The sequence below is a fragment of the Takifugu flavidus genome, chromosome 11 (assembly GCF_003711565.1).
Source record: "Takifugu flavidus isolate HTHZ2018 chromosome 11, ASM371156v2, whole genome shotgun sequence".
NCBI lineage: Eukaryota > Metazoa > Chordata > Actinopteri > Tetraodontiformes > Tetraodontidae > Takifugu > Takifugu flavidus.
Window position 1 is genome coordinate 11,036,910 of NC_079530.1, and position 11,351 is coordinate 11,048,260.

Sequence of the window (11,351 nt, forward strand, 5' to 3'; positions counted from 1 at the left end):
ATTACAGAGTGATCAGAGACCTTTTTCTTAGTTGTAACGGGCTCAACCAAGTGACCGAGCTTGTCTACCTGGACCAGACACGGTCTTTGGCACTGAAAGTGTTTGAGACTCTGATAATTGGATCTGGACTATATCAGATGGGTGGGATGCTTCAGGAGCTTCAGAGCACGGATGCTAAAGAAAGGGAGGCCATCCTGGGCCTAGCTGAGGAACTGAGATATCAAGGGGCGGGAGAGGGCCCACAAAGTCTCTCTAAATTCTATGAAGGTCTAAAGGAGAAATATCCATGTTATAAGAACCGGAGTGAGCAAGAGCGCGGGGGAGGAGGAGGAGGAGGAGCAGGAGGAGGAGGACGGAGCCAAGCAGAGACCCACCTCCATGTTATCAACCTCTTCTTGTGTGTGGCCTTTCTCTGTGTTAGTAAAGACGGAGATTCTGACCGAGACTCCGCCAATGACTCTGAGGACACCTCTGGTTATGACAGTACAGCCAGCGAGCCGCTCGGTGGCCGACTGCCTTACCTGTCCCCAGACAGCATCGTTCTGCCCTCTAAGGAGCAGACCCGACGTGCTGCAGATGTGTGGACCGTGTGCCAGTGGATTTACCTGAGCAGCCCTCTGTTTCAGAGGCAGTTCTTCAAACTGGGAGGGCTGGACGTCTGCTTGCGCCTGATGACCATGGTTATTCAGAAACTTTCTTGCAAGTCCAAGGATGGAAAACCAAAGAAGAGGAGGGAGGGTAAGCCCAAATGTAGCCCCGAGTCGACTGGCCTGGCTGTGGAACCAGAACAGGAGGAGACATGTTCTGACTCAGCTGGGCTGGCTGACACCAAGTCCAAAGATCCAGAAAGGAAACTGGAGGAAGAGTGGCAGCTGCAAAGTATTCGTCTCCTTGAAGCTTTACTTGCAATTTGTCTGCACAGTTCAAACTCAACCTTCCAGAAGACTGAGCCTGAGCTCTCCTGTCAGGTATTTGCTTTGGAATCATGGCGATTGACTTACACCCAAACAGCAGAAAACTACCAATTGGTGTTTCCTCATCTCCGTTACAGCTCCAGTCTGTGGAAGAGACTCTGCTCGAGGTGAGAGACCAGCTCTCTTGTTCAGGAGTCGTGAACTCTGACTTGGCCATTCCTCTGTTTGACTCCCTCCTGAGGGTGGCCTTGGCCCAGGCCTCATCCAGTCCTGATGCCCCTGAGGAGAAACCAGAGAGGGTGAGTCTGGGTTCAGCTGAAACGCTCGTCTTCACCGTTGGTATGTGTGTGAAGGTCATTCAGGTCATTCAGGTCATTCAGGTAGTTGGATCATAGCAACTGGACTGTTTGAGTTCCATGAAGACGTTTCGCCCAGGAGGCTCCATCAGCTCTGGCTGACTGTTGGAGAGGTCCACCTCCTCCTCAGGAGGAGGCTCCTCAGGAGGAGGCTCCATCAGCTCTGGCTGACTGTTGGAGAGGTCCACCTCCTCTTCAGGAGGAGGCTCCATCAGCTCTGGCTGACTGTTGGAGAGGTCCACCTCCTCCTCAGGAGGAGGCTCCATCAGCTCTGGCTGACTGTTGGAGAGGTCCACCTCCTCCTCAGGAGGGGCTCCATCAGCTCTGGCGTCTTCATGGAGCTCACACAGTTGCTGTGAGTCAGTGCCAGATTTACAGTTAAAAATACAATAGTTTCATCAGGTCAAGGTTCAAAAGGCCAAGAGGATGATACGCAAGAGGAAAAACAAAGAGCACAGAATTAAAAAATAATGAGCTTAAATTGGCTTTCTCAATCCCTGCTGAGATTCCGGACTTAGTAATGACCTGGGACTGTCGGGATTCGTATCCCTCGTTGCATCAGCATCAAATAGCCAATCGTTTGATAGTGTTTATCACTGATTGGGTGTCATTAAAGGTAGAATCATACAAGAGTGTTGCTGCCAAACACCATCAGAAATCAGCCCTGTTGCGTAGTAGCCGTGTGGTGTCCAACACCGCGGGCCTAAATAGTCCCGGCTCTGTTCAGTGACGGCCAGAATCTTTGCATCATTGTTGTGCAACCACAGAGCACCACGTTGTATCTACACGTTCATTCTTTCCCCAAACTGTTATAAACATATAACTTGGGTTTATGTCGTAGATTAGTTCTGTCCCGTTAAAGGAAAATGTTGATCTTGAATAATCCTGCTGCTGCGCAGGATTTGGGTTTTATATAAGAGATTTCCCTGTTTTCTAACTGCTGAGTTGTTTCCCAGTGAGTTAGGCAGAGTTTGATGTTACTGCATAATTACAGGAACCCTTCGACAACAACGTTTGTCCAGTGAAGGATCAAATGAGTTCCCTCTCATTGAACATCAAAGCTGCGTAGTGTGTGTGAGTGCAGCGACCCTTCACTTGAGTGTGTACGTGCGATGACTGGCCGTGCACGTGGAGGAACTGGGCTGTGAGTCCAAGTCAGCTGATGTTTGCCTTATGACCAAAATCCCCCCCCCCCCCCCCATTCTCAAGATGTTTTTAGTTTACTGAAGATCAGAGTGGAAGAATGCTGCGTGTCCTGCTTGTTAAACTCCGGGATCATTTTGAGTTGAGAAGCATTTTTAGGTTTCTAAAACAGAATTTGTTAATGCAACTGTGAAATGTTTGACCCATATTGTATATGGTCCCGACTAGTAAGAATAATTTTGGAGACGTTGTACGTTTTCTGTCTCTCTTGCTTGTTGTCAGAAGCCCCAGGTTCTTGCAGAGGGGGCGGTCCAAGCAGGAGATCTGTCTGAGGAAGTCGATGAGGCCCAGAGCTGTGGCAACAAGCCCCTGGGGGAGGAGGAGGGCTACGACGCTGACAGCGAAAGCAACCCTGGAGACATGGCCAAGCAGGAAGAAGGTAGGTCCACGCGGAGAGAACATGTGTCACCCTGCACACAGCTGATTAGATACGCTCGCTCCCCTCAGGATCCTGTACAACTCTTCTGAAAATGGCGTTTATTGACTTTTATGCTGCTCTGCTCCCTCAGTCTTAGCCACCATGTGTTACTGCTGCTAATGAGTGTCCACCAAAGGTGGCATTAATTAGGCCCACACTCATACCTGGTAACTGGTAGCCTTCTCCCACAGCGCCTGCCATCAGCGTCGGCTCTGGGACGATATTTAGGCCTAAATATACACGCACATTCCTCATCTCACAGAAAATGCTGCAGTCCTGAGTGCTTCTGAAAGCCTGAATAGACTCGATATCTTCTTGATCACCTGCAACTTTGGGCTTCCACATATTATATATGTCGTTCGACACTGGCGAGCCAGCGGAGGATCTGCAGCGGTGTGAAATCCCGTGCTCATTTCACTATGCTATCAGGAATTTACATAATCTTTCCAGGTCTTAAGCTGCAGTGGGAACCCTGCCAACAGTGGACCAGAGGAAACTTTAGGATCCTGGAAAATCTGTTGGTGCTCATGTAAAAAAAAGGTTCTTTCATCAGAAGCTGTAATGCAATACGCTTGTGAACCTTTTAGGGATCACTCTTTAAAATGCTACATTAAACACATTGTTATCATTCTCCACATTCTCCGGGGCAAAAACAAGCCTCTTATGTGCCCCCTCTCTGCTCAGGTTCACAACAGGCCTAAATTCACTTCACTCCTTTTCAACCTTCCAGAACAGAGGCACTTTTTATTGGGTGCTCTCCTGAGCTGGACCTGAGTGTGTTTACAATGATCACCAACTGGAGATGCCTCCAGCATCCTGGAAAACTCTCGCCCTTTAATGCTGGCTGACTTCTCTAAAATATATATATTGGAAAAACAACAACACACTTTGAATATTACATTTTTCAGCAATTAGTTCTTCTCAAATTCTTTTTGTCCTGCCAGTAATACTGAGGATCTTGGTTTCTGTAGCGCCAGGAATGGAGCCTTTCTGTGCATTAAAGACCTGTAGAGTTCGTCCAGTTCCTCGTGCCTTTGTTTCATTAGAATTTAGTGCAGTTTCTGGGTTTGACTCTTTATCATTCAGTTAATTCTGACGACTGGTGATTCAAACACTACGTTTCCTTTTTACCGTTACAACAAATAAATTGCATGAAATTGTTGTTTGGCCCAAACGAATGCGAAGACACGATGGGCTGTTGGGACGAGAGGTTGGTGTATTTACTGTGCATCTGTGGCTGAACGTTCTGCAGAGGGAAACTGATGCTGTGCACATGCAGGAAGAAGGTTTCTAAAATGAGGTCCTGGAAGTCACATGACGGCGCGCTGGGCTGCTCTCCTGTAAATCATGCGGGGACTCATCGTGCTGCTGTGCATGTTTGGTGCACATTCATTCTCAGAGCTGCTGTAATATGGACACAGAGGCTGTCGGTCCATCTGGCAGCAGGCACTTCCCCTCCGACAGATGTTTATCTCGGTTCTCCTGCGTGTGCTTGTTCCCGTAGGTGCAAAAGCAGATGTTGCTGCGCTGCGTAGCTTTGTGCTAGCGGGTGATGGGTCCAGGCTGGGTGTGCTGCTCTTCCCAGAGATCTGCACCATGCAGTTGCATCTCCTCACCACTGGCTCGCCAGACCTGGAGGTTCTGAATCACGTGTTCCACAGCCTGCTGGGAGCAGTACAAGCCAACCAGCGTAATGCTACGCTGCTCTACAACCAGGTCAGGTTAATGGGACTTGGTAGTCATGAATACTCATTTGTCTTCAGTAAATGCTCTGATCTTCAGTGACTGATGTTATGGTTCTTGCAGGGAGGAGTTAAAACTATCTTGTCTGGCTTTCACGACATTCTCAGCCAAACGGACCCTTCCTTCACAGGTTTGGTATTTCCTCCCATTCAACACACATTCGACAGACATAATTCAAGACTGACTTGGTTTTTAAGTTCTTTGCTGCGGTTTTCTCTCCAACTCAGTCGTCAGAGGTACCATGGTATACTCATACTTTTAATATTAGTTTCCTCGGGAAAAAGACTAGTTAGGTTAGTTCAAGTTCTTTTTGTGGTTTTTGCATTGTGTTATTGGACATATAAAGACACAACCAGCATTGTTGTTATTGCTATGAACGGTGATTTGTTAGGTGCAGAAAGCAAATGAGGCCAATTATGTTCTTTTGTGTGTAATGAAACCTTTTTCATTTGTGTCTTTCTTGTGCTGCTTTCAGATTGTCAGACTGTGCTAGTTGAGCTGCTGGTTGCCATGGTGAGCCAGAGAATCACAGCGGAGGAACTGGCTCTGTTGATTCGCCTTTTCCTGGAGAAGACCCCACCAACTGTAAATAGAGCCGCCACTCATCAGTTCTGCCCTGTCGGTTTATATTGAGGGTGTCGTGCTGAGAGCTTGTTCTCACTACCCGAACCTTTCAGCTGTGGAGCACGACGCCTTTCCTGTCGCCCTGTCTGCACACACAACTCCACTCAACTCTCAGCCCTCCCTTTGGTCCCGCGCCTCTGTGCAATTAACACTAGTGTGTGTCAAACATGTTGCAACCTTTCACCAGAGGCCTGCCATTCACTGCAATTGAGAGCAGACATTATTAACCTGTCTCGACGACAAAAGCGTCCCATTATTTTTAGCCACGAGAGCGTAATGACATGTGACCTCTGCATTCTATGGAAGCTTGTTGTATCGGTAACTTTGTGTTTAATGTCTTGGTTGAAACATTTACCATTAATGGGTCACATCTTCAGATTCATCACGGTTAAATCAAACGGATGATTATCTTTTCTTCCTTCACAGGATGTCTTGCTGAAAGGCATTCAACTTATCGTAGAGGCCAACATGAATCTGGAACCCCTCCACCTGCTGACCTTCCCGGTAATACTTGGTGCCACACCCGGCTCGGTGTCTGCCAGCTTTAGACAAAATGGCTCCACGGGGGGGAAAAATGTCAGTCTTCTGTGGAAGGGAATGCTGTCTCCTGGGCGGGGGGAAGGCGATGGCGAGCGTCGACCAAGCCACATGTGCTTTTCTCCTTGGCATGCTGCGCCCCTCCATCTGCCTTTAGTGGGGCAGAACTGTTGGCCCCACATGGCCAACGGCTTCAGTGTTTCTATGTGGCTGAGGGTGGCGGAGCAGGACAGAGACAAAAGCAAAGGTGAGACACTCAACTTTGATGACATGAATATGAAGGCATGGTTGAGATGATTTGGTTGTTGTCCACCAGAAGAAAGAAACCCTCCGGCCGCCCAGCCTCACCATGGCTGCGCTCAGGCTGGGCCAAGGCAGGTGGAGGAGGGCCTCAGTCACATCCTGTCCATGGGCTCCAAGGCACTGATGTTCCAGGTGTGGGCAGACTTCTCCACAGGTTCCCTCACATTCAGGTGATTCTCAGCAAGATAATCTCAAGGAAAGGGTTAGTACACACTTCTGGACTTTTAATTGCTGCTTTCCTTTGTGCTTCAGGATTTGTATCGACCCGAATGATGAAGTCAAAGCAGGGCTTTTGGCCCAGGCAGAATCTGGTGTCAAACTACTCAAACCAGGCCAGTGGCAGCACATGGGTCTTACCTACACCCAGCAGCCAGAGGGCAAGAAGAACACCCTTGGCCGCGTTGTTGTGTGGGTGTGTGGCATCAGGTACGCAGCTCAGGAAACGGAAGAAAACATATCTATACAATCAATGACCAATAACCTTCACCAACCTTCTCCGTGTTAGGAAATGTGAAGTATCATTGGTCTACTCTCTGCCGAGAAAGTCCAGTCTGTCGTCTGACAGTAACAAAACCTTTTGCATGCTGGGTCACTGCATGCAAACTTCAGGGGAGCTGATGAAGGAGGGCAAATGCTGGAGCATGGGCACTGTGCTGCTCTTCAATGGTAGGGCTTCCACCTCCTTTCTATCTGAGCATAGGAAACTTCTCAAGTCAGGTTAGCCGTACAGGGCGTCTGAGATTGAAGCTATGGCACTACTAACATGGCAACGTTAATCTTCTGGCCCTCACTGGTTCCCTGTTTACTAGTCCTGGACTGTGTGGGTGATGCAGAGCCTGAGAATCCCCATCAGAATGTTACAGAAGGCTCCTGTTGTTCTCAGAACGGCTGCTGGCCTCCTTGTGATCTCAACCTGTGAGCTCAGCTGATGTCACAGCCAAACCGTGGCTTGTTCCCTCCAGCTGCCGTTTTAATAGAGATCCTAACAGGAATAAAAATAGGAGCCTCACTCACACTGCATGGTTTTCAAGTTATAGTAAAAGTAATTTACACACAACTTAACTAATCGAGTGTTACACTTAAATTATAATTGCAGTTATTTTTTTCTATTTCTGAGCCGCAGTTAAATGTTGTGTATCAAAGTAATGGTTATAGACAGGAAGGTAAGGATTTTAGGTGAGTATTTAACACAAGTTACATCTTTTTAGGATCTAGAATCGGAACCGAGGAGGCCCTGTATTTGTACACCAGCGGGCCTGATCTGACATCCATTATGCCCTGCAAATATGGGAAACCCAGCGGAATCTTCACCAAGTTTGTGACTGAAGACTCCCTGAGGTCGGAGCACGTCCGAGATCTTTTCCTAAAGAACAAAGATTTAGACACAGCAGCTCTGGTTGTAAGTCAGCTTTTTTATTAACTTCATTTGACTTTCTTGGATTTTCAGTTTTGAATCAAAATATGTTACAAAGCATAAAAGACACGTTGATACAAACGTGTTATCGCTCCTGTTGATGGTGCATTGATCTCAGCATGTGTGCGTGTTAAAGGCTGCGTTTGTGTCTTTGTTATTCACAAGTACAAGTCTGTTGGACGTCCGTTTATTGTTTCATTTCACGCTGGATGATTAATGTGTTGTTCCAATTAACTTTCATTAATGAGAAATGGTTACATTAAAGCTGAAGCTATTTCCCAAAGTGAGTAATAGTTTTTGTCCCATTAAATACTAATCAACATATTGATAACATTGCTGCTGCTTTTAAAAAAAACATCTTTATGTGTATCATTATACTCCCCAAATAGCAGCTCTTTTATACTAGAACTGTTCAACTAGAAGAATAAGTAAGAAGTCACAGGAAGACAAGTGCCCCTAGAAAATGTGAGTCTTGTTCCTGTGCAGGAGAGCCTGGCAGTGGTGTATGCCCCCAGCAATCCCAGAGTCTACACCATCTACGAGCCCGTGATCAGACTGAAGGGCCAAGCCAAGACTGTGGTCACCCAGCGGCCGTTCAGCTCCAAAGAGGTGCAGAGTCTTTCCCTGGAGCCCAGTGCTCTGAGGGCTCTGCTGCCAACAGAAACTCAAGGCCTGCAGAGTGTCCTGCACAAGATCGGAGGATTGGGAACGTTTGTTTTCCTCTATGCAAGGGTAGGATGAAGGGAATTCTGTACTTGTAGCAGCCTGTGGCTCAATTGAGGCTTGGACTAAATCGGTCCGTCGAGAGTGAAGCACAAACGTCATGTCAGATAAATATGTATGAAACTGTGTGTAATCTGGTTTTGACATTAAACTACACAAGTATGTGTCGTAAGTATGAGAGGACAAGAAACATATTCCTAGAAAGGTGTTGCCTAATGAAGGAACAGAGTGTGTTGTCAGGGTTAGGGGCACTCATGTCTCGCTGTTCCTGCTCTTCAGACGGTGGAGTTGAGCGACTGTGAGAGGACCCAGGCTCTGGCCCTGCAGGTGCTGTTATCTTTGGCCAAATTCAACCAGCACCGCATCCAGGAAATGGACTGTTATCACGGTTACTCCATGATTCACCAGGTCCTCATCAAGTCCAAGTGCATTGTGGGATTTCATGTGTTGAAAGTGAGTCGCACCTTTAACCTTCTGCCCTCCTACCGTAGAGTTCTGCCCTAGACAAGAGGTGGTGATCACTTTACTATCACCAGTGAACCCGTAGCAACAGTGATGATCACTTTACTATCACCAGTGAACCCGTAGCAACAGTGATGATCACTTTACTATCACCTGTGAACCCGTAGCAACAGTGATGATCACTTTACTATCACCAGTGAACCCGTAGCAACAGTGATGATCACTTTACTATCACCAGTGAACCCGTAGCAACAGTGATGATCACTTTACTATCACCAGTGAACCCGTAGCAACAGTGGTGATCACTTTACTATCACCAGTGAACCCGTAGCAACAGTGGTGATCACTTTACTATCACCAGTGAACCCGTAGCAACAGTGGTGATGATCACTTTACTATCACCAGTGAACCGTAGCAACGCTGGTGATGATAGTAGTGATCATCACCACTGTTGCTACGCAGCAACACCGTAGCAACGCTCGCTCTCACCATTCGGCCCTGCTCTGTCTTTGGAGACTCTTCTGGACGGATGCTGCAGCAGACCCGTCCTCGTGCTCGGGGACGATGGGCAGTTCCGCCTGGACACCGACTCTGTGGCTGTGGTGCAGGATGTCCGGCTCCTCTCAGATGTGCTGTTGGACTGGAAGATTTGGGCCAAGGCTGAGGTGAACCCAGCAGGCTCTCACTGTGGGGGGGGGGGCGGGGAAGCATGGATGACATCTGCACACTGCATTCTTTCCACTCAAGTGCACTAATTAAAACAACGTGTTAACGTCGTTAACTTTATTAGGTCACTTAAGATGTTCGACCTGTAGAATCGATTGATTCTTAACCTGCTTTAATCAGGATTAAAGAAAGCCTTTGCACCCTTTGATTTCTGGCTGTCATCAACGATGAGCTGATGATAAATTCATTAACCTCTGGAGTAACTTTCCACCTCGTGGAATTTCATTTTGTCTCCACATTTCTTTGAACATCAGCAGTTTTCTAAAGAAGCAAATGAGCTTATGCTCATTTTCACCATGATTTAATGTTGGGAAAAAAGAAAGAAAACACTGACTCTGTTAATGACGGAGAAATGATGAACTAGTAAGTTCAGCATGTGGAGCAGCAGTGTTTCCTTTGCTGGGGGGACAACTATAACCTTTCTACCAGGTCACTCACCTGTTCCTCTCCTGACAGTGCCGAGTGTGGGAAACCCTTCTTACTGCTTTAGAGGTCCTAATCAGGGTCCACCACCCTCATCAGGTCTTCAACATCCGTCAGTTCCTCAAAGCTGAAATCGTGCATCGCTTCCTGCTCACCTGCCAGGTTTTGCAGGTACTTCAACACCTTCAAGGTGATAGAAACAACAGGTTGACTCCTCAGAGACCAAATGTCTTTTGTTTGTCTCAAGGAGCATCGGGACGAACATCTGACTGCCATCCCACAGGAAGTGTGCCTGTCGTTTGTCCGGATCATCCAGGAGGTGCTCGGCTCTCCGCCAGACATGGAGCTGCTGAAGCTGATCTCCAGCTTCCTGCTGGCTGTTCACCCCCCCACCAACACCTACGTCTGCCACACTCCAGCCAGCTTCTACTTCTCACTGCACACTGGTGAGGAGGCAGAACGGTTGTTAATCAGAAAGCAGCTCGTTAACATGTGACTTGAACTGATCTGATTTGTTAGATGGGAAGCTGCACCAGGAGAAAGTGCAGTCCATCATGTACCTGAGACATCCCAGCAGCGGAGGCAAGTCCCCCTGCAGCTCCGTGGCGTCCCTCTCGCCAACCGTCTTCACCGATGCTCCTCATGAAGGTAATTAATGACACAACTCTTACATACTTGCTAATTAAAAACTGATTTTTATTGAAATAGCAGCTATGAATGTATATGCTGCGGGGGGGGGCTTTGACCATGAACCGGCGTGTTGCCAAAGGCCGCACCACGTTTTTGGTCCTTTTAGGTCTCCGTCTCTGTCTTCTTAACCACTTTTTTCCTTTTGGGGTCATGGGGGGGGTCAGCATCATGGTCCTTCAAAGTCCACCATTTCTGCTTTAGTTAAATATGGATTTGCTGTGGGCAGGTTAGTGTCTCCTGGACTAGAGCATTGATCCCTTTGCTGCTCTTTTCCTCATTTCCATGACGACTGGTAACTATCGCCTGTGAGCTTTGCCATGTTTTTATGTGGTCACCTGAGCAGAAGGTTCCTTTTACAAGCTTTAACAACTGTTTAGTCGTGTCCTTGGTTGTTGGATCAAAGCAGCAGGTGTTGAAGGTGTATCTTCTGTAATCCTAATGTTCCCAGGCCATCCCCACGCTCCCTCTCCTAACCCTGGAGGTGAGGACCAGTTATTGCGTCCTCCCAGTCTGGCTCCCTCTCCCTACGCCTCTCCGCTCCCGACACCGCGGCTGGGTCACGTTAACTCAAACGAAGCAGGTGAAGGTGACGGCAGCTCCCTCGCCACCCTTGGCAGTACGGAGACGCTCAAGAAGGGTGGAGACGAGCTGCTTCTGAGCAGCTGCGAGTCAGCCAAGACCATCTGCTCCAAGGATGCGGGCGGAGAAGCGTCGCTGCGCACCCCTTCCATCAGCGTGGAAGAGGATCGAGATGATGCCACAGAGGTAGACAGCCTGGCGGACGGCAGCGTGGGGGTGGCCGCGTCTGAAGACAG

The 11,351-nt window shown here is 48.1% G+C and overlaps 1 protein-coding gene across 3 annotated transcripts in view; it reads left to right on the top strand.

Annotated features, from left to right (window-relative positions):
• Positions 1–11,351, top strand: part of lyst (lysosomal trafficking regulator) — a 37,125-nt gene that overhangs the window by 14,375 nt on the left and 11,399 nt on the right. Inside the window, exons 7-24 of one of the 3 annotated variants that reach the window (XM_057046676.1) lie at positions 8–968; positions 1,052–1,213; positions 2,696–2,852; positions 4,396–4,607; positions 4,698–4,764; positions 5,110–5,219; positions 5,685–6,042; positions 6,112–6,268; positions 6,351–6,524; positions 6,604–6,764; positions 7,307–7,497; positions 7,999–8,244; positions 8,515–8,688; positions 9,213–9,362; positions 9,880–10,017; positions 10,094–10,292; positions 10,366–10,494; positions 10,985–11,351. The exon at positions 10,985–11,351 is cut by the window's right edge and continues 246 nt beyond it. In XM_057046676.1, coding sequence (XP_056902656.1) covers positions 8–968; positions 1,052–1,213; positions 2,696–2,852; positions 4,396–4,607; positions 4,698–4,764; positions 5,110–5,219; positions 5,685–6,042; positions 6,112–6,268; positions 6,351–6,524; positions 6,604–6,764; positions 7,307–7,497; positions 7,999–8,244; positions 8,515–8,688; positions 9,213–9,362; positions 9,880–10,017; positions 10,094–10,292; positions 10,366–10,494; positions 10,985–11,351 — 4,113 coding nt within the window. The remainder of the gene's footprint in view (positions 1–7; positions 969–1,051; positions 1,214–2,695; positions 2,853–4,395; positions 4,608–4,697; positions 4,765–5,109; positions 5,220–5,684; positions 6,043–6,111; positions 6,269–6,350; positions 6,525–6,603; positions 6,765–7,306; positions 7,498–7,998; positions 8,245–8,514; positions 8,689–9,212; positions 9,363–9,879; positions 10,018–10,093; positions 10,293–10,365; positions 10,495–10,984) is intronic. The other 2 variants (XM_057046678.1, XM_057046677.1) reach the window with 2 other exon arrangements.